The following is a 24,230-nucleotide window of genomic DNA, read 5'->3' on the forward strand; positions in this document are numbered from 1 at the left end:
TTTCGATGCTTCACCGGGGAAGAAAAATTGTTTCTCTTTTTCCTATATTCGAATGTATCGTTTACAAAGGAAGTTTTAGAATTCCTGGTCATAATGCAGGACTAAAAAGATTCAGGCGCCAGTCGTAATATAACTGTGATTAAGAGTGGGGCTATTAGGGGCGGGGGGGCTTCAGGGTTTACCCTGGATAAAGTTGTATCATTTCAACTTTTCATCAAAACTGCGTAATGGTGACTAATTTAGAAATAAAGGTCAAACAGTACCAGTTGCAATTCAAACGCAATCATTTGTCTCGTGCTAGAATTTGGCTCGGGCCTGGTGCGACGTTTTTGGTCGGTCCAAACAGGCTCAGGCCTATTTGGCACCCGTGTGAACAGTTGTCCTAGGCCAAAAACACTCGTGTGATCACTGCTATAATCTTTCCTCTTTTGCTTTCATATCATTTTTCGATCGGTAATAATTAATGGCTCTTGGAATATTGTTAGTGCTGCCACCTGGTTGACTCGTAGTAGCTTTTAATCGTTTAATCGGGTGAAATAGTAAATAGCCGCTCTATGAATAGCCGTACATGACAACCACATGTGCATTTGACCATCATTTACCGTAATTTACAACCTGATAAATTAGATTCGTGCTTCAAAGTAAATAGAGCTATAACCTTGGTTTTGATTTGTGTGTTCGTTTAGATACGTTGGCATTCGAAGTATAAATGTTGAGTCTAGAAATTTTTATTGCTCGGTGGTATTTCAAGTTGGAGCACAAGTTTTTCAGAGTCCGTCGGGAAAACACGTAGACATACGCGGAAAATGGAAAATTTTGAATCCTTGCTACGAAGAAGCGAGATATGCATTGAGAAAAATGTAGAACATTAGATAAAATCCATTGTATTCCATCGTCTTTTAATCTTCTATTCTTAATATTTCTATTTTCGTACGTTAGTACGTAATGCACAAATTTTTTTATTTAAAGAGTAAAAGATTATATACTTGTGTAACAGATTAGAACGCAGGAATCGGTTGCAGGTCTGAGCCCGCCTTAAAAATAGAAAATCGAATAGAATGGTTTATTTCTCTAACCAAACTTTGGTATATAGAGGTTACAAATTTATAACTTATGAAACTTAAAACAACGAAACAGAAATACACATAGAATGGAATAATAATAGAGATAACAGATACATGAAATCTACCTAAGTAGCATGAGACCAGCATTTACAAATCTAACAAGTTTAATTAGTATATTTTTATTTACAGTATTAAGTAATTGTGACATTTAATACCGAACGCTTATCACGCCATCCGGTGGATTAGTTGGTTCCTCCATATACTGGCACTACAAGTCTAAATTAGCCTTCTATTTGTGCCGGGTTTTCTATTACGTGGTTGATTTCTGTAAATACAAACATAAATCTTACCTTCGTCGCAACGGGACGATGACGTTTCTTTTATTACTGAATGGGTACGGTGCGGTGCGCTCGCGTGCTTTCGTTATCAATTGGCAAAAAAGCGGGGTGATATTTTTTTTTTTTTCGAAACGTAGATGGTGATTATTTTCGGGTAATTACACTTCGTTAAGAGTAATAACGAACGCGTAATTAGTCCTCGTCGCTGACGAATGTATGCTCATGCTCGAATTGACGTATATCGTAATAACTGGCGAAACAAAAGTGTGCACTGAACTGGCACGTATTCGCGTATGCATACATACATGGAATTTAATAATAAACCATCAATGATACTTCTACTAGAAACGCACCCTCTCTCTGTCGCCCTCGCCTACAAATATATACGATGATTTAAATTCGGTAACGCAGCAGAGAAAGCACGCGCATATGATATACGGGCATTGCGCGCGCGTAATACAAGAATTAATCGAAGGAACTGTTAATAGTTTTACACACACGGCTAGCTATCTATAGGCTCTTCTATATACTAGCTTGTTGTGTGCCTTCTAGCTAGAGAAATTGATCGTAGAGAGAGAGACTGTGATACTGCGGGTGATAATTCAAATGTACTGATGAGTTGGGAACGTGAGTTACACACTGTGTGCATTCTGTATTGATGTGTCAACGCTACCAACGCGGATAGTTTGAATCGGGGATATATTTTTAAATCGCAGCGTGTGTTCGAAATAAATAAAACGATGTCCTGCGAATGTAAAATACATTTAAGCTCGGCGCCTTCGCCCCAACACCAAGCTAAGGTAAGACTGTCGTCGTTCTTGGTGAATTCGATGGTTTCTGGTGGTTGTGTAGTAGTCGTATTCGTGATGGGTATCGCTCAGCTGTACTGACGTTGAAGGACACGCAGTTCTATAAATATTGATTGATTTCTTCTCTGGTCGTGTGTCTTATGTAGAGATAGAGCAGTGAGCTGATAGTTCATCTTCAGATGCTGATCTGATACGCCATGATGCGACGATAAGCCCAGCAAACTTATCAGTTTAACAACTCAAATCCGAACAGTAATTCAGACTAGATCACGAAGGTTTCTTTTTCTATTTCGACATGCTCTGCAGTGTGATGATAAATAATGCGGGGACCTTTTTTTTCGTTCAAATCTATTTAATCTGTGTATTGTTTAGATATTTTCATTGAATCTATAGAAATATAAAGAAAGGCCGTAGGAAGGAAGCGATATTAAATTAACATGACAGGGAACATAACAGCCCCATTGGGGGTGTTTTCCATGTCAGATAATTTTCCCGGTAGCAACATTAATTTTATGAATAGCAATTTCATTACTGTCATGTTCTATAATAGTCGCATGCATCGCTGCTGTTATTTTCAGATATTTTTGATGAAATAATAATTGAGATATTGCATTGCTCATCACTGCGTTAAGTGTTACAGAATGATATCTGTATCGGAATTTCGAGGGAAAAAAATGAATATCAAAACCTCAATTTTTTTCCCGGTATTCACACATGTAGTAAGTGAAAAAACATTAGACAATTGAAGACCCAATTGCACAGTTGTGAGTAAGAGTTGATTCTAAGTTGAAAGTTGTTCAATTTTGGTTTCCGAGCCCAATCTTAACTCACTACTGTGGGACTGGGTACAGGATCCCACTTGTGGCTAGTTACGATCCACCACCAGACTGGGTAGTAGTTATTCGGTTATCGGTTTTTGGTTAGAATTACCTTTTGAGTTAAATCGATTAACATGGAAGTCAATAGTCAATAACACAGAATTTAAAAAGATTAAGCTAAATTTTTGTGTAATCTTCTATTTTTCCCATCAGCTCAATATATTCAAAAGCAAATATCTGCGTAGATAGAATATTGACATCCACTCTGGTGGGGGCATTTCATATAAAGGGTGGCTGGTTTTCAGAGGGGTAGATTTAAAGATGGAAGGGGCGGAGAATCTAAAACCTGTTGTGGAGAACATAACAAACATTATTTATAATGCACAACTACTATTTACGATACGTTCTGGAACGATCTACACGCATAATTTTGATAGATTTAGCTATTTCTCAAGTCTTTTTGGTTGCTCATGCCATCTGGTTAGTCGCTAGTATGACCTCAATTGTTACTTATTTTACTGAAAATTTTTTGTACATGGATGAATTGCCATTGGAAATATTGTAAGTAGTGACACAGTTGTCAACGCTACCAAACCACCCACACTCAGAAATATGTGGAACGGCATTTTATTGATTTTTCCTACCACGGTGGCATCTGGAAGACGAGCAATTTTTCCCCTCGCACACCTGTTAAACATTAATCTGTCTACTGACTAAATGTTACATTACATCCGGGAGCGTCGAGTAGTTTATGCCGAGAGGCAAAAATTTCATTTCACCATTAAGACGACCTTGAAACAAACTCAAGCCGGTTTAGCATCGGGCTTTTAAATTCAAATTCAAATACAATTTTATTCATTAATTTACAAGAAAAACCGTATAGAAGATACAGATGGAAAGTTTGAAAAAAAGAAAACTGAATAATAGCTTTCCAATAGCTAGATTTGGTTGTCTAACCACAGATTTAGAATTTTTACAGGCAGGGTTAAACTGAGGAAGCATATGCATTTGCTATAAATTTGCTTTATTAGCGAGTAAACTCGCCAATACAGGCATCAAAAAGTTGTTTTACGAGGCAGTTTTTATGGTAAAGTTTTTCTATATATTGGGGTAACATACGTGACATACAGCTTCTGGTATTGAAACTGGCTTGTGTATTGTTTTCAGTGATATTACTATTAGATATAGATATATATGGAACAAGGTTGTTACTGTAAATTCATACAGGAAGCTACAATTATCAGTTGAAAAACAGGATGAACATTCATTACATAATTAACGTATCGGAGTCAGTTAGGAGAAAATGTGCTCTCCACACGTTAAAAAAAACAATTAACGTGTCATTTGAAAGCCTATTTGGGAAGTCTATTTGTAAGTGGATCATAGTGTAAATGAAAATGCCCGACTTTTAAAGATGTTTTGCTGTTTCCCCTTGTAACCTAATATCTAACTCTTAGATTCCCATTTATTCTTGCATTTCACCCTATTAAAGGTGTATCTTCAGTTTTCATTCGGCCTTGCTTTGTGGCATTTTGGCCTTGTATTGGCGTTATTGTAACTATGGAAGATATCTCTTGCTCACATCAAAATATTCATTTGCCCTTGGCAGACATTCGAACCTCGATGGCATCATCTGACTGCCACGCTATAAACCCAGGCCCGACTGAGTATAGTGATCAATGCACGAGTGGTACGAAATGTGACATCATCAGTCATTCAGACATTTTTACTTCATTTGGTGAATGTTTTATGGGCAATTTTACAACACAAATTTGATTTCGTCTGCTAATTTGGTATGTGTAGGGTTCATAGCAGTCCCTGAAGGTTCTAAGAAATTTTGAAATGGGAACGGATCAATTCATGGCCTTGAGTATCATGGAATGGGCTCTAAAATCCTTAAATCATTGTAATGTTCCTTGAATGGCCTCTGCCAATAACTATCAGCTGCAGATCCAAGATACAAGTTCACTGTTTTACAGCTCTTAGAATATACTGATTATATGAATGCCTGAAAAATGTAGATTTCAGTTTTAAGCCTGGGCAGATCCGGAGGGCTGCTTAAGATTATATATTAGTCCTGGAATTGGAGTCGAAAAAGTCTTTGAAAGTCATTAAATGAGATTGGTCAATCGACACGATGAACCCTGTATGTGGCAAGTCTACAAGGGCAGAGGTTCCAAGAGGTCTAAATGCCATCAGGGTTGAATGGTGCGGTATTGCTTTTACAGCCGTTATATTTGAAAATGTCTTCTACGATCTCAACGGCGTAAAAACACGGTCTCTAAGAGCAGGTACTCGGGCAGATACTGAGAGTAATTAAAACATAAGCTCGCAATAAACAAAGGTGCGAACTAAACTGAGCAAACATCGCCGTTGGAAATTTCCATCTCATCATCCCGCAACAAGACGAAGCCGCGTTGCTATGGTAACGATTTCCGGCTAGCCGAATGAACAATATTTGACGGAATGCTGCAGAGGTCATTTCGCCGTGACGATAAACTAAGTATCTCTCTCTTCAGTGTTTCGCTCAATTTCATGTGTGAGTGAACATTACTGCAATTTAGTTGTCATCCGCCATCGGTTATGAAACGCATTTTGATTCATCGCTCGAGGGGCTGTCTCGTAATGTCAGGATTAATTATGCGGCAGCGTTGGTTGCGCTCTTCACTGGCATCATCCCCTTTCGCTGCTCCTAGAAAAAAGCTCGCCGACCTCGTCTATTTTCATGAATGCATTTTTTTCGAAGAAGGAAGTGAAAATTATTGCAGATCAAGAGTTCGCTTCTCAAGTTGGAATCAATATTCCGTAGTGAATTGAGTTAAAAAGTAATAGGAAATAAATCATGATTCATCAGTAATAATATGTCGATGATCCATCAAGAGAACAGTCTTCACAAATTTTGATTAATTCCATGTAATTGATGGATGGCACTTTGTGTTAATGACGACCCTCCCACCCTGTTTCACTATGCTGTGTGTGCTGGGTTTGTAAGGGTTGTAAGGAACACTAAATCAGAACAAATTGAATGAAATCTACCAAGAGATCAATGAAGTAGCTGTCCAGGGTGTTATAGGGGAAGGGGTATTGGTTTTCAGGCTTCCGTGAGACCCTTATTCTCATGTACTGTCTGCCTGTCTGTGGGTCTGTCTTTCAGCTTCATAAGTAGTTGGACGATCCTGATGAAACCTGGGTACTATATTAGTATGGGGGTCTAGTTAATGTGCAGTGCAAAGAATAGGCCAAATGCACCACCTAGCTGCAGAGCTAGGCACTAAGAGCTCTGTTTCTCAGCCTCATGACCTTGAAGATGACCTCACACCTGAGAAACGGGGTCGAAATTTTAAAAATTGTCTTGACAAAATTTGGCTTTTTGCCCTAGATACAACATATCCAAAATGCAATGGGAACTAATGCGTGGTAACGTTCAGAGTTCAAGTGAGCCTGAGAACTGTTGTCACCTTGTGGCTCGTCACCATTTGCAGAAAGCTAATCCTTCATTTGCATCATGCTAAAAAAATACCAGCGGTGGCGGCAATATTACTGCATAAGTAACCTATTGCACAGTTATTGAGTTTCGTATTAGCTATCAGAGTGGATTATTACGTCGCGCTTATCAGAAATCAGTAAACCGATTAGTGAGACGAAGGGTTTATCAGTCAGTCGGTGTAGGGGTTTATCTTGCACCCGGTTCCCTTCTATTGCCATGCGCATGTGTGTGTTTGTCGTTTACGAATGATATCATCAGGAGAACACACCGCGCCGCGCTGCTACTACGCTGTCTGCACCATCGCTATGGTTACGGGAAGTGACAATTTCGTTCTCGCCGACGACGAATCCTCCGAGTGAAAACCTCGGGAAATGTTCGAAAATAAAAACGTAGAATACGACGAAATCTGAACCGGTCGGGGGGCGACATCAACTCGGCATCCTGGGTGCAGCATGTTCGGCGATGGTATGTATCGTTAAATGTCGTGTGTCGTCGCGCCAACATTTTGGTACGGGCGCAAATGTATTTATGCGAGTTGTCGATATGTATTTCGTGTCATCGCGCGCCATGTTGGCGTAGTCATGCTTTGCCGGATGGTAATCCACTAAGCTTATCATAGACTCATAAGCTGCAAAGTTCATCCCGCGTTGATTGATCGAGAATTCAGTCGGGCAGCTTCGATTCGAAAAACTAATTTTACTGACTGAAACATTGAAATGATCGTGTCCCAGTTAGGCATTGTTATCGTGGCTTATCGTGTTTAGAATGTCCACGTTGTGCTTTTATGAACATTTGTAAATCGCGAAAAAATTCATCCATTCGCGATCATGCGATCATAGGTTGGACGATCATCCATTTTGGAAACGGTATAATATTTTATGTTGATGATCGTGCGCATATATCTCTTTATTGGTGATCGGTTATTGATTCATATCGACCTGGCCTCAATGATCAATAGAGACTCTGTGTCTATCATCTCTCACTGAACTCGACCTTTCATCTTTATTCTAAGGACATGAGCCGCGATAACACGGAGATGAGGATCGGGCCCGGGTCAAATTCGGCCTTTGCCTAATCCTAATAGAGAGCGAGTTCACACGTAAACCATTGGCCCAGACCGAAAATGCTTGCTATAGTTGCACAGTTGTGGATCTGGGGCAGGTTCCATAGCCATGGATTAGACTTAAGATCTTTTTAAGACCGCCTTAGTTCTGTAGCTAATCTAACAACTTTAAGATCAGTTTTAACATTTGAGACCACTTCTGGAATAATGTCTTGAACTTGCACCAGGGCCCAGTTGCACAGTGGTGACTTAAGTCCAGAAGTAGTCTTAAATCTTAAGACGGATCTTAAGATCGGCCATCAAACTAAGTTAGTCCTAGACTGGTCTTAAATCTAATGCCATGACTGTACAACTGGCCCCTGGTGCCGAAATGACTCAAGTCTTTTAGTCATGATTAAACCGTGGACTCTGAAATGGTCACGGGTTCCATGGTAACGCTAATGAGTCAATTTTCGATGTTCAATCCTGGAAGCAAGTCTTGAATGGGGTGACAATGAATTCATCCTTAAGCAGGCAGTTACCTCCCTGGGGCCGGTTGCATAATCATGGCTTAGACATAAGACCAGTCTGTGCAACTGGCCCCTGGTCATATTTAGACCATCATGTGAAGCTAAATTTTGCTGAAATTTGTTAAGCAGGAGGAACCAAATCATTTCGACACTAAAATATCATATTGTACTTGGTGAAGATAAAACATATGAATGTGTCACTGTTGGTCTTCTTTTGATAGTATATTCTGTACCTTCATAATTTTGTAATTTCAGTGAGAACTGACAGATTTTGCACAGTGTTGTCATGTAATATTATCAGTTATATTTACAGAATAATCTATTGAAGTAGAATTGTCTGGATTAAGGCAAGGGACAGTCATTCGTCGAATTGTAGGTCATTATTAGGTTATGTGCAGTTTACTAAGTACATGGAATTCCCCTCAAGCTGACCATCTGTCTGTGTTTCATTTCAAGAGTCTAGACCCTACAAATATATCCCGCAATATTTATTGCCAAGTGCAAGTACATAAGAGGTTGTTTCATTGTTCCCTAAGAATGGAATTCTTTAAACAGGACATGGGGGAAATGTTCAATATTTACACACAGGTTCAGGGCAAATATGAGGAAGTCTTTCGTATGTTAAGGAAATAAGTGAATTGCAAATTGAACATTATTAAGATATGCTAAGTTCACTACAAATCTCAAGTAAAATTTGTTTCTTCTCCCGGCAGACATGAATTCCATTCCGTCACTCACGTAAAGGACCAACTCCCTGTATTTAGTCACGTTCTGAATTCAGTTAATCGGTGACATTTTCGGAAAATCCCGTCCATTCACAACATTTGACTTTGCCACTAATCTGCGCAAAGTAAACAAACCAATACTAATATGTCAACAATGGCCATTATAGGGGTAGTACCACCGACTCATTTGCACAGTCATATAGTTCATAATTTGCGTTATTTCTAAACTGAAAACTCAGATCATTAAATAGTGAGGTACTAGAATGCGTTACGCAACGGCAATTTGCATAGAAAATCTAATTGCGATTGACTGTTAATGAGATAGCATGTATATAGTAGTATTAATGTATTAGGCCTACATGTCGTATTCAGAGCCGTGTATATATATATAGAGGGTAACATATTGTCAACACGACACGAGAGACACACGACGTTAGTATTGATCGACGCTCCACCACGACTCGACTCGCCCGGCTCGCTCGTACACACTGTCAGAGCCGCGCTTAACTAGTGAGAGACGACGGTGTCACAACGGTATACGCCCCTTCAACCTTCGAAACCGGGCCGCGATTTCTAAATCTGGATTATCCGCGTTAGATTTTTCGGGATATTCACGCGACGCACGAGCACCATGTCTGGGGTACGTACGTAGAATCTGTCTTTCAGTCGGAATCGCGTAGTATTATGTCCGCGTTTGAAAAACACGGACGGAGCTGCCTCTCTCGACTCGCGCAGTACGGCAGACATTTTATATCGACTGAGCCCTGGCATCGACGCGCACACGTCACCTGCATTTATACCGGTAGCTGAAATAATATTTCACTCTCTCTAGAGAAATGTGGGCTGCATTTTATCATTGCCAGCGCGCCCGGATTCTATAAATCTGAACAAAAGTGCAAATTGTTATTGTAGATATGCAAATCTATATGCGCACGTAGTGAATAAATCCATATGCATACTTAGTGCATACTAGGCATAGAACATGTTGTTAATTATTAATTCATCCTGTTTGAGGTGTGGTATTTCTAAAGTTGATTTATCTATTACATATTATTACATTTAGGGCACAAATTTTTTAAATCAATAGTATATTATATAGTATAGGATATTTCATCGAACAACATTTATTACCTAATGTTAATATACAGCATTTTTTTCATGAGCTATTTCGTACTATGTGCTGAATGAATAGTAGTTCAAATAAGGGTTTGTTTTAGTAGGTTATAATACAAAGGGGATGGGCAGTGTAGGAGTAAGGTTTTGATGTGGGTAGGGTTGAATTTTAAGGTCCCTGTGAGCGAGAGTTAAGGTACATCATAGATTATATATATGACTCATATGCAGCCTCAAAATTAACTTGTTTTCATATTACATGAAATTTGTAATTAAATCTTTGGCTTATACGTTGTGAGCATCTGAAGCCACAAATGCATCATAGAACTGTATTTTGATGCAAGTTGTCGACAAGAATTGAGAATTTCTGCTATTTTTGCAAATAGTCTCAATATATCTCAAGCTATAGTTCATCGCCGGCCTCCGTACTTATTCAATTGATTAGACCCACATCATCTTCAACAAAGGAAACAAATCAATTAAATCATCCCCACCCTTTCATACTACGTCTGAACATCTCACATGTTTCTATGCGCAGACAAAACGAAGACATCGCAATCGATTAGATATAGACATGGAACATCTATGAAAGCTATTTCCAATTGCTTTTTTGTTGTAACTTATAAAACGAATGCAGTTGAAGAGAACACTCAAGAAAATCCAAAACCAATTCTATTGAACTTGACTTCCTGTCTAGTAAAAGAAATTTTATACTTCAGGGCAAAAATTCTATTCAGAGTGGAAATTTTTTACGAACAGTGGAATATTCTGTCAAAGTAGTCCTATCCATGGGTCAGTCTTAATGCATCTTTTAGGAATAGAATATATTGGTTTCGTTGGGCCTGTTCCGTACGGATTTCATGTTCCATTTGCTAGATGTCTGCATCTCGAAACTGTAGATATGACTACCACTGATTCTCTGATTCGAGATCCATGATCTCGAAGACTGACCACAGCTTCGAATCCAGACATTGAATAGCATTAAGTCAGACTTGTATCGACAGAAACACGTCGGCCGGAGTTTTGGGTATTCATGGTCGCCGAGGTCTGCATTCCGGGTAGTATCAGTGCTCGCCCAAGCTTTCTATATTTGCATTCATTAATAGAAAAAAGCTGATTAATAATTCATTCCCCTGCTTCTCTTTCTCCCTGCGTCATGTACCGAGTCGACCGATTCGTGCACAGAAAGATGTATTATTGATTCACCATCCTGTAGCAGACCATCGACGGCTATATGCGTAGACAAACTGTCTAGAATACGAACATTCGATGGTGAATCTCGGAATCTATTTATTTTCACTCAATTTCGACTACTCAAAGATACACGCCGTCCAAAACCATTTTATTGACAAACATGTAGGCAGAGACTGAACCTACTGCGCAGCCACATGTAGACTTAAACCTGTAATAATATCTATGCTGTTTTCATAGCTTGCTGTTGTTTTACGAAGCAAAGTGTGCTTCATTTTTGTATGCGTCGTTCTTTTTATTTCTATCGCTGCGAATGCATAATCTAGGCCGTATACTCTTATTCAATAAAGAGTTAATTGAATTGATGAGTAAACCTCGTATTTGATTACTTTGCCATCGTACGATTTCGACGTAGCCCGCCACATTCCGCGACGATGAAAATACAATTTTATGGTCGCAATTTATACAACGGTACTATAGCGTGAAGACTTCATCATACACATTTACGTATAACTTCAACAATCCGAAATTCCTCAAATATAATCGAGATGAAGTACGTGATTTCGTTGAACACCTATTCAACTGTTATGGGTTGAAGTTGGGTATTTTGAAGGAATATATTCTCTTTGAGTTGTTTTCCTAATGGACAGATGTAGAGACGATGTGACGATTATCTGTATAGCAGTCGAATCATTATTGATTAGTGGACATTGACGTGATACAAACAGCCATTCATCGTGCTCACACCGCAGGAGGTTGGAGGCGATGAGAGACGAGGACCTTTACTGTAATATAGAGAATAGGTCTACGTTTTTACCCTTTTTTCAAACGGAATCTGAGTCACTGGATCCATGTTGTAAATACCGCGGTGAATCACGCATTACCGAGTAAAACGACTCGAGGGTTGATGCCAGTGCAGAAACACTTGACAAAATGAGAAACTCGAAATCGACCGAAGCGTAGCGTTTATTTCTATACAACTAATAGCAGTTCATCGACCTTCTCATCGGTATTAGTATCATCGGTCTCATTATCACCGGATATTGTCCTGTCCTCGCTACTCAGCTATTTCAGTTATTTTCAGTTGGAACACGGTAGTTATGGCAGTGGCAGATGTTACAGTATTTAACAGATTCCTAGGCATTGGTTCAATGTGAAATGGATATATGCTATGGATGTCAATATATCCGGGGTCTACCGGTATTAATGAACTACATCGTGGCCTATAAAACGTTATATAGTCCATAACTACATTGAAAGATGATTTGGAAAACTTTTTTTTCCTTACTGACTAGTAACAGAAAAAATGTTGAGTTTGATCTAACTCAAAACTGTAGAAGTGGGTCCTGTTATGTTTCATTTCGAGCTATTTAGTCTGAATAATGTGGATGGTCCATTTTTAAACTGAGCCCTCTAATCACTCGAAGCCAGTCATAGAATTAAGATCGAGTTTTTTAATGGAGATAGATTTAAAACCAGTCTTTTCAATAATTTTGATTAGATGGGTTCTGTAGAACTATCCTAGGACTAAGATGTGAGTTAGATTCGAATGACAAGATAACTACCTTGAGAGTTGATTGACACCTTGAAAAATAACACATATCACGTGATATTATTGATAAAAGATAATATAATATAAATTATATGATATTAAGAATCGATAATGTTATTTTGGATTTGAATATATCGATAGTCTAATATTGACTGATAACCTGTCTAGCTCCGATATATTGATGATATGACGTAGTGCATACCCTCTCGAAAATAATCATTAAGATTTATCAAAAATGAAATAAGAGTTATGAAATATATTTGATTACAGAATAAATGCCAAAATTCACAATTGTAATTGTTATTTTGAAATGCCTATATTGATGACATAGCGCATATCGACTCATGCAGAGCCTCTTAATATCGCATACTAGGTATCAATTAATAGCAGCTTTTACGGGGTCTAAAGATTAGTTTCATCAAATTGGAATCGAATCTCAGATTACAAGGGATTTCAGTCTCGTTCGTTCACCTTGGCTTTTTACCTATGAATTTCAACGGTTAAAAGACTCGCAACAACAATTTACATTTGACATGAATACCTATCCACACGCGTCTGCGTTCAAAGCATATGAATGAAAATCAGACGCTTGTATTTTTCAAAGAAAAACTATGGCTAAATCGCTTGTATTCACAAACTTGAAACGTGTCGGTTCATGTTGGTGTGTTCATAGTGTCTTTTATGGTTCGGCTATAATTCAATATTCGTTTCTGTATACTTCGTATGATTTCGTGTAACTGATTTATCTTATCGAAGTAAATAGAATTTTTCAAGAGGAATCTATTTGACTAATATAATCGCTTAAGATTTAACCTGAATTCGTTGAATTCCTGCTCTCAGTCGTTTGTGTATATGTCAAACATTACTTTTTCTTATGATATTCATAACTGTTCGTTGTACAGCTTGGATTGATTACTTTTATGAGATAATGCACGACTGGAAAATTGAGTATGGATGATATTTGGAAAGTGTAATGAGGTTTATTACTAAGAGCCTCGGTCTAAGGCTGAACTTATTGCCACAATATTGCAAGGAGACAATTTTGCCCGGGTCAGATCTGGGTCAAATTTGGGCCGTGCCTTATTAGAGCGGGCCTAAACCAGTCTATATACTAAACAATGCTGTGAACAGCAAGTTGCTTTCCAGCCATGAGCAATCATACACTATGATTGGAACAGTGCCACGGGCCCGATCTGATGCTTTTGGTCAGGCCACATATCAAACACGCACAGACTCATTTGGCCCTAATAGTGCGAATGGTTGGCCCGGGCCTAATCTGGCACAGGCCACATTTGTGCTGGATCAAAATGCTTGTTCGCGGCTTAGATCTTAGGATTTTAAGATTGCAGCTTGACCCCAACTTGCAGACATTCAAATCTGATCACCACAGATTTTCGCCTATTTCTAGGATCTTCCCCTAAACGTTTTCATTTAATCTGTATTAAATTCGTATACAACCATACATTAGTCTATGATACATTATATCGGCATTTAAGATAATAAACTACAGCAGAAAATAACCCTGACAATGGCTTTAGTTTTTCTCGGATGATTTATATTATTTTGGATGTTCAATATGGGATCTGGCAGTTAAAAAAAGTATTTTCAACAATTCCTCTAGCTACGCGATAATACCGCTGAGACCATGAATAAATGGATTTATTAACTATCTCTGGTGGGTTTTGCCGTCTGCGTCCAATTTCTGTTGTCAAATCTCCGCAGGATTACGTGAAAGTGTTTGATCAGTATGAATCACATCCGATCTCAATCAATGCCGTATAAAGTCCACTGTCTGTATCGGTGGTATCGTTCTTCTTATCAACATCATTTGCATCTCTCTGACTCAAACCCGGTTACTGGGAGAGCACTTGCTGTATGATAGAGGGTTTCCAGCCCGTGCTAGCTGACGCTACCCAGACAAGAAACCTTGACATTACATCAACTCACTTTTCGGGTAGCACTCTTTTGGGACATATTTGACTCTTTAAGTCGAGATTCTTCTCCCATTTCTGAAACCTATGATACTGTAGAACTAGCTCCGGATTTTCATAGCTTCAACTGATTGATAAAATCTTCCGTTGTTCGTCGTTCCCTTTCGTCTGGATGCTTTATTTTCATAGAATCCGACATCGAAGTCTTGGATGAAAAGAAGGACTTTATGAAGTGTTTTTTTCTAATTAAGCGGTAATTCTGAGCGTAGGAGTTGACTAACACATATACGTATGTACTTGTATACAGAGCCGTGTTATTCTTGGAATAGAAAAGTGCGTTTCTTTAGATAATAACATTACCGGGAGTTATCGATAGATGCGGAATATTCTAGGCATGTTTCATCTTTGAAAGAGACTCGGCTGACTCTCTCGCTCCCTCAGTTTGTGCGAGGGTTCTGCTGAACCACTGCTGGTGTCTGTAGGAGAGCATGTGTCTGTGTAGTGGAATATATTTCTATAAATAATGAAGGTTTGTCTCGCAATAATTACATGATTTATTCATACGGAGCTATTCGGATCGATCAGATTCATTGATGTTATATTTGTCGACGGGGATGTTCGCTTTACTAGTGTCAAAACGCGTCAATCATTTTAATTTTATGAAATTCAATATTTCGAAATGAAATCCTGCTTTCTGACTAATAACAATAGTCTTTTCTATATGAATATACTTGTTTTAGTCTAATCTGAGTTATCTGATGAAATCGATTTTAGAAAGATAGTTTCTTGATATATTTGGATTACATCTTTACTAGAATTGTATATAAATTCATGCGGGATGGTTTTCTTATATTCTGGAATTCAGAGATCAATGATCCATGTTGCAGCCGTTATCACCTTAGAATTGTTAGATCTGAATTTTAGCTAGAACGATATTTATTGTTTTTAAAAGATCACTCATTGAAATCGGCGATTGCAAAACTGCGAATTTACTGTCTTAATCTTAGTATTGAAAAGGAAGGAGACATGATGTCGCTTAATCCGTATCTACCCTCACTTTAAAGTTATTGATGACGAAATTTATTTTCGTCTATACTGCAAACTTCGAGATAATCTAGGAATTGAATATAACATAAAAATTAAAAACATGTAAATTTAAACCGAGGTACTTTTCATTCGTCCTTCAATGATCCTAACAAACCAATTTAGCTTGAATATCGCGAAATTTATACATCATCTTGTCAATATCATGTAAAGAATATTGTATGTATATATCTGTCATTTTATAGATATATTGTTTCTCTTTTTCCTTTATTGTTTTAATGTTGATCCTTATTTTTATTCACAATCGTGTACTTTTGATTTACGATAGAATGAATTTGAATTTGTTAGGATACCAATTGTATACGCATTATTCTATTTCAATGGGTAGTTCAGACGAGTATAGATTATATTTCACCGTGAGATTTTTTAACTGGTTTGACTGAATTTACAACAATTGGAAGTGGATCCTTACATATTTTCGAGAGTGTGCGCAAACAATCGCATTTCAGTTTAAAAAAAAGTTTGTCTAATGGTTCTGTGGGTTGAGTTGAGCGAATAAAAATTTAATGATTTTTGCCGTTTGAACTCTCGGGTGAGGCAAATGCAAATCCACATTTTTTATCTCAACAGTTTTCAGTCACGATTTGACTTCGAGAATTGAAAAAGTCTACATTTCCTCTTTTCAGTTCTGGTGTCAGAATTTGACACAGAACTGTTCAACTGAAGTCTAAAAGTTCTCATAAAGTTTTTTGTTAAATGATGGAGTTTATATAAACTCTGAAACTGTCAGACAATAAACGTTTTAATAACAACTGTGTGGGTTTTTACTTGTTAACTCTAAATAATGAATCTAATATCAGTCAATCCATCAATATATTCACGCAATGTGCTGTTTGATATTTTACAGAGTGATGGAAACGCTAGTTTTCTTCGAGCGGCCCGGGCTGGCAATCTTGATAAAGTATTGGAATACCTGAAAGGAAGCACAGACATAAACACAAGCAACGCGGTAAGTCTCGCAAATAAAACGGGGGTATTTTCGCCCCAGCATCCATTTACCCGAGCATGCATCTCCGGGTGTTATATCGCTGATTCCGTTGTATACCTGTTGAAATTTACCCCCATCCGCCAGAAGAAACTGGATAATGTATACGCATGTTTTGATATATTACGTACGAACAATTCTGCTACAAACAAATATTATCAAGACCGTTATTCCCCTTAACAGAATATATATCTCTCGAATATTATTTTCATTATTTCATGTTCTTGGTGAACAGCCAATGTTCTGATAATCGGGATTTGTTACCCGGTACTATTTTGAGATTTTTGAATTTTGAGAAATACTGATTCGATCTATTTTGAGAAATACTGATTTGATTGTTTGATTAGCTGTACCCGGTATTCAGAAATAAGAACAGTGTTATTGAGGACATTACTCATAGCATCTTGATTATTGAGCATTGTCTGACATATTTCTGTTGAAATGTTTCTGAAAATGTTCCACTTATCGCCGATGTTGGCAGCCTTGATAACGTCAAACTCTCGGAAGTAATATTTGCGCTCCATGCCGTTATCTGAGTGGTATTTGTTCATTAAGTCATGACTACATCAAAGATTTTTCGATGATAATAATCGCTGCCCGATTCCGTAAAAATATTGCAAAAGTGAATCGATAGATAGTTAGGCGCCTACATTCCTCGTTGTCTGACCTTCAGAAGGAAATACCACAATTTTACCTGATTACCGTACTGAATAGATAACGCACATACGATAATTATCATAGGTAAACCATGTGTATCGTATCAGGTTTCATGTGGTTTATGGTCAAATCATGTTCAGTTTCGAGTTAAGGCCCAATATGCCTGATGACTTATTTACCACCATAAACAATAAGGTATATATCTGACTCAAATTTGGATTGATAGAATGAAGTAGTGGGACAACATGGATAGACATTTTCATCTACTCTCTATCTAATCTTAAGATAAATTCGTACAATATATCTTTTTGGTGTTGCTATGATTGTCAGGTTACGAGGCGACAGATGCCGATGCTACTAAGAGGAAATGCCATCGTAGCCCAGCTTATGTCGGCTGCGCTGGATTCCCAGCAACTAGCGGGATATGATCTCCCACCAGTTGCTTCCTTGTCTTCGTCAGCTACAATCATGTGACATGGTGACATGGGCAACTAGCGATATACGGCTTGTGACAAGTTGGTATACATCGGGTTGCGCTGTAAGCAGGCTCATATTGGGCGGATATGATGGCCACTAGTGGCATGCTGTTTGCCGGTAGTTCCCGCTAGTTGTTGATAACCCCAGTTGCGTCAGTATCCATTGCCTGATAGCTCGACATAAGCTAGCCTCTTCATGAATAATAGTAGTATTTATCTGTCTCATAAACTGACAAATTTTCAAGAACTCTATCTGCGATAGAATGTAGAAGAATATCAGCATTTGTTGTGGCGCTTAGCGGTCATTATCTAAAAGCCGGATGTTGGAATATCTGTTTATATTCTAGTATTATCCTAGCTTTTATCGTTGTTAAATATACTTTTTCCCCGAGGAATGAAACTGAACATGCCCTCGTATGAAAAGACGGAACCTAATTATCATTGAAAAAAACACGATTTGGGATTAATGACTGTATATCCTGTTGAAGCTCGAGTGCATTCAATTGTTAATACATGTATTATTCTCTTGTTTATGATTGAGTGGATGAATTAGTAATTCTCTAGTTTAGTGGCCTAGGACTCGCTACCATAGCGATGTATCAAATCATACCACCCGGACTACCAGTGATGCAAACTATATATGCTGATGTATGGGTATAGGTTTCAAGCCCTAGAAACTAACGGATGTTCTGGGAATACCTGGCCACATTTACACTATTCAAAATGGTCTAAATTTGGTCCATACCAATTTACAACGGACCAGGTGTTCACACTAGGGAAAAGTCCATTCAAAAAATCGGTCCGTTCCATTTTAAACTGGACCGATTAAAACCGATCCAGCCCGTTCTAAAGTTTTGAACGGACAAATTCTGGGTGTGTAGACAGAAACTGGTGTCGGGTCCGTTCTGAATCTATGTAATGTATTCATTGCAAATCAAAGCTTTATCGCATTCACCAAAGAATCTCGAAACCAGACGGAGGAATATTCTTGTAGTTGGTTTGTATTGTCGTAGAAGAAATGGCAGAGCAATCACATGAGAAAGTAGATAACTCCTGTAGAGTACAATCGAAAAGGGCCATGAATTTATCTGAGACAAATTTGCACGCATGCCATCTCCTCCGATATGAGACCCGAATGTGTCACTACCTAATCCACTATTACTATCTATTTAACGTGACCTAGAATTCAAATTCAGTTTGATATTGCTAGTTTTGATATTGACAGGGCATTACTATTACTATTACCAACATGTATCGTGTACCTAAATATTCAGGGGTTAAGTAAACTGTGTTAGTGGGTTAATTTACATCTCTCTCAACAAGTACATAGTGTTCAGGTAAAATGCCGGTTTAGTTGGTTTAGTTCGTCCTTGATACTCCTGGTCGAGGAGGGCTAGTTAACATGAACATTTAGTATAAAAATACCGTGCTCTTTCAGCACTCGTACATCAGTACATGAGCCCTGAATTTCAGTAAATGAAATGAATAATTCATCTTGGTTATTCAGAATGTTTTTTTTGTGTGGTATATATTTCAAAAGCTATTGAGCTATTTTATGAGTAACTAGTAAATACTGGTAGACTTTTGAGACAGTTCCAGCAGACAATCGTTCCTCGCCCCCAAACTATACATAACCGTATGAGCAATTAAGATATAAGTATGAAATACATAATTTTGCCTTAGATGATTCTTATTTTTAAGAATATATGTAATGAACGAATGCAAATATGTTGAAGTTTCTTGCGATGCTAAATTTTTATGAGAATTATTTTGCATTTCTGGAAAATATCCACCGTACCGTGTTTGACTAGATCTTGAAACAATTGCTCGATTATCTTTTTCAGAATGGATTAAACGCATTGCATCTTGCTTCTAAAGAAGGACATGTAAACGTTGTGACAGAACTGCTGAAACGAGGGGCCAACGTTAATGCAGCAACTAAGGTAAATAAAAATCATTTCTGACGACAACATTTTCAGCTTTATGGCAAGCTCACCTAGCTGTTTGTTATAGCCATATAATCTTTTTTCTGGTAAGACAGGGGCCAGAGAGACTTATGATATAATATAATAGGTATACCATTTAGAATAAGAGCAATATCTTCCGCATTTTTGGAATCTATTTTGATGGTTTCAAAACTATGAATGCTTATGATTAGATTCGATCATTTTAGGTGGGATGATTTAGGTCGGTCGCTCAAGAAACAAGTTGCTGGCGTTCTTGTAGCTGCCAATTATATCAAAAAGCGCATGAACAATATTGAAGCTGAACTATGTTTTTACGAATTCTAGGCTATGGATTGAAATAATTTCTACTTAGCAACTGCGTCTTTATTGTTCATTCTCCTTGCATAATGTTTTAGTTAAAAAAGACAACCATTACTGTTCTAACAGTGTATGTAGCAGTGTATGTTATGGGGGGTACAGTATGAGTTATAGGGGATGTGGTACCAATAACTACCGGCAAGCGGAAAGCGTTATTTTCTTTCTCAGACATACCTGTATTGTTAGTGTACAGAACTATATATATATATAACCTCAAGATTCCGTGTTGAGGTGAATGAACAGAAATTATATACCGTCGCTTCCTGAAGCAACACAATGCGTAAGATAAACGTTCAACCTACAAGTTGTTGATAGAATATCAGGGGATCCAGAACATGATTTATAAATTAGCCTGTTGTGGGTCCTCAATTGAATTTCAAAAATGTCTCTGTAGAATTCTTTACAACACTACTAAACCATGCTATAAATCGATCATTGCAAAACACTGGGATTGTTTAGTGTGCGGGAAGTCAACCTTGTTGGTAACAAATGAAACCATCGGCCGCTGTCCTGGATCAGTATCTGGATATAACTTTCTATGTATTACGAAAATAAGCCTTCGACTTCCTGTATTTATACCGTGTTCCGGCGGCTCCTTTCATCTTCGTGTATCAGTTCGTGTAGAATATTTGGTAGAAAGCCATTGAATGGATGATAACGCGATTAGTTCTCTCATCAACAGGCTTTATACAAGTCACAAATAGAGATCGGTGATCAAAGCGTATCTTCAGCACTAATGCATTACGTACTGGGCTTGTTTAGTCATGATTCTTTTGCGCATCTCTCCGTTTGGAGTCTAGAAAATCTAGTCTAGACTTCAGACTCGCCCCGATGATCCATTGAAATTTTTTCTACAGCAATGAATCACTGAACATCTGAGATTAGATGCTCCTCCATATTTACATGGAGATACCATTACGGGGATCAATCGGGCGAAAATCCGTAGAAAGTCACGGAGAATTTTGACTAATGTGTGTAGGTTAAGTATTGACGATTGACTCTCCTCCCTATTTTCGATGATTTGTCTAGACTCAGTGGGTTGAATCGTTGGCCGGGTCGTATTTACTGAAATTACTGGTGTCTGCGGAGAGTGTCGGATTTATCGTCAGGAAGTTCACTCGTGTCATATTCTTCATTCGGAAGAGATTAAATTACGGTGCTAATTGTAATTGAATAATGAATCATCCCGTGCTGAATCTATATTTTCTTCATGATATCCCAACCCCCCCCCTGCATGAAGTCATGGGGGATGTTATGGTTTTCACTGTATTACATCCATATCCATGTGGAGTATATGTTACCCCGGTTGAAATCAAATCCTCAGATATTGAAATTATGTGTAGGCCTATAGTGGCTCGAAGATGAACCCTGTTTAATTTGAACATTACCATTCGAGAGGGCTGACTGGTGGCCATCTTTGATTCCAAAAATGTATATATTGGCCTGTAAGCTTGAATTTATTTCATTTAGAGCAATGGTTTCTTATGAATTGATTAATTTTTCGGAATAACCGATGAGATACTGCATGGCACTTATCAACAAAAACGATGTTGAGGCCGGAACTGGGGGCATTCAAGTGTTCCCAAGGCGAATGCAAAAATCTAATAATCTTTTTCCCATAGGTTGATACACTGTTTACATACAATTTCACATGTCGATGAAACCTGAAAATATCTAAACAGAGTTGGCCCAGTCATGGCATTGTCACACAACCTGTAGTCATATGTTACAGAGGTTAGCCAGTTCTTGACCAACCAAGAGGCCATATAGCTAGTAATCGACCAATCACAACACTGCGTCGAAGAGCGTGGCCTTTGCTGAGATAATGTGGCCATCACGATTGATAGAACACTATATCCGTGTTGACGCGATGTAGAGAGAATCCCACAATGATAAGGAAAGAGTCCGAAAATGTAACTTTGAGTAAAAAAATGAAACGTATAAATGTTCTGTGTTCCAAAAATTAGGTTTTACTGTTTTTCTAATTAAACATTGCGAATCTGCATTGTTCTATTTTATCGACATTTCAATCAAAATGAAAGTGGCGATACAGTGATATTTAGTAGTTGAAGTGCTGCTACAATGTAATTTCACTCACGCGTGGCAATGTTTTATCAATATCCATCTGTTTGCGAGTTTCACAATTTTGTTTTTCAATTCAAGTTGGAATCTTTTTTACTGGAAATTCGACCTATTGTGCAAATCGTGCAAATCTGGGGTCGAAATTGCGTTACTAGTTTTGATCTATTCTATTTCACTCGAATATTTGTTAGGGCGTATGATTGCTAGTGTCTCGACCAAGAATTCACAATTGACGAGATAACATCTGATTGACACACATAGTGTTCTGAATCTTGCTCAGGTTTCATGCAATGTAAAGGCGGGCGTAGGTTGGCCTTGCGACCGCTTGCGACTCACTGCAACGCGACTCACTGCGACCGCCAGTGACGATCGCGTCGCAACGACTCACCGACCAACGCTACCTTGCGACTGCCAGCGATGCCAGTCGCAATGAGTCGCACATGTTCTACTTTCTGCGACGCGACGCGACCGTCGCAACCGACCTGCGTGCTGTTGCGACTGGCAGCAACCAGTCGCACACAGTCGCTGACAACCGCATCGCAACCGACTAGCGCGGCCACTTGTGACGCAACGCGACGATCGCGTCGCGTCGCAAGGCCGACCTACGCCCGGCTTTAGTTGTTTGTTGGGTATTAAATTCTGGCAGTATTGACTAAATAATTCCAGTATCAAAGCAATTTTTGTTCTGAAATTTGAAATTTGTTGATTCTAAGACTGTCCCCCGCCTGGAACCTAAACTTATTATTTCTGCCATCATCACGCTCTTAACTGGCATAGTTTTTCTCATGCAACACGATTATTTTATTTGGTCCTGATCTTGAAAAAATTTTTCGGCTTCCTGATTGTGGGACTTCATCATTCATTCACGACACAGTGCAAAGTTCTACCAAGTCATTCAGTAAATAGTAAAACCTGAGATGGATTCAATAAATAGTTCTTGCTGCTTTGAATCGATGAAATTCCGGCCGAACCATCAATGATTAGGACCTTCCAGATGAGAAATCTCTTTCTTTCTAGCTACGACTAATGTTGTAACTGGTTTGGCTTTTGAAACGATCAAAGTCAACATCGAATAAGTCAATATTTTGCCATTGCGAAAATAAGTTTTTAGATTAATTGTATTTCTAGGTTTCATCATTCGCGCAGTCCATTTTGGTTGTATAGTCATACAAACAACCAGTCTTTAAAAGAAGGCCAGGTTTTCTTTTTTTGGTGGTAATTAAGTGATGTTTATTACAACTAGCCCTAGGCTGACAAAATAGTGTATGATTTTAGAGATATTTACCAAAATATATGTATATATCAGGCTGCGCAGGTTTTTCACCATGTGTTGCTAGATATCTGACTGACTTACTAATTGGCAAAAAAAAGTCCCAGGGTCCGTGGCAAATATTTTAAGACATCGGGCATATCAGGGTTGGTCTCATTACAGACATTTCAGATGTTATGTTCATTACGATTTTTGCTGTAGGCGGTAGTGTCTGAAAAAATTCTTTAGCCTACATCATGACTGAGATGAAACCATTTTCTTTTACAGAAAGGGAACACTGCCCTGCACATTGCCTCGTTGGCTGGGCAAGAAGAGGTCGCGAAGATCCTTGTGAAATATGAAGCCAAAGTCAACGTTCAGTCACAGACAGGTTTTACACCTCTGTACATGGCAGCGCAGGAAAGCCATCACGAAGTCGTCAAATTTCTCCTGGCTAATGGGGCTAGCCAGAGTTTGGCCACTGAGGTAAGAAAGCTAATCTTTCGAAGTTGAGGCCTTACGTATTTTTAGGAGTTTTACCTCAAGACGTCCATGATTCAATCATGACTGATTCAATTTCAATGTATCCAAACTCACGATTATTTTAGTTGAGTTAATGAGTTCATTTTAGAATTTTGGGACGTGTCTTTGGATAGAAGTTAAGCACGGAAGGACTATATAGATTTTCTCAATTTTTTCCCGAGGTCGTTAAGGTTTTTCATTTTAGCGTTGTATTCACGTGTCGTGTCGAAT

General features: G+C 38.4%; 1 protein-coding gene across 37 annotated transcripts in view; it reads left to right on the forward strand.

Annotated features, from left to right (window-relative positions):
• The window catches only part of LOC141904097 (uncharacterized), a 145,874-nt gene that overhangs the window by 26,871 nt on the left and 94,773 nt on the right, over nt 1-24,230 (forward strand). For 36 of the 37 annotated variants that reach the window (XM_074792571.1, XM_074792570.1, XM_074792588.1 and 33 more), the window contains exons 2-4: nt 16,552-16,653; nt 19,667-19,765; nt 23,766-23,963. In XM_074792571.1, coding sequence (XP_074648672.1) covers nt 16,552-16,653; nt 19,667-19,765; nt 23,766-23,963 — 399 coding nt within the window. Of the gene's footprint in view, nt 1-9,276; nt 9,454-16,551; nt 16,654-19,666; nt 19,766-23,765; nt 23,964-24,230 lie in introns of those variants that run through there. The other variant, XM_074792577.1, reaches the window with a different exon arrangement.

The sequence above is a fragment of the Tubulanus polymorphus genome, chromosome 4 (assembly GCF_964204645.1).
Source record: "Tubulanus polymorphus chromosome 4, tnTubPoly1.2, whole genome shotgun sequence".
NCBI classification, from domain to species: Eukaryota; Metazoa; Nemertea; class Palaeonemertea; order Tubulaniformes; family Tubulanidae; genus Tubulanus; species Tubulanus polymorphus.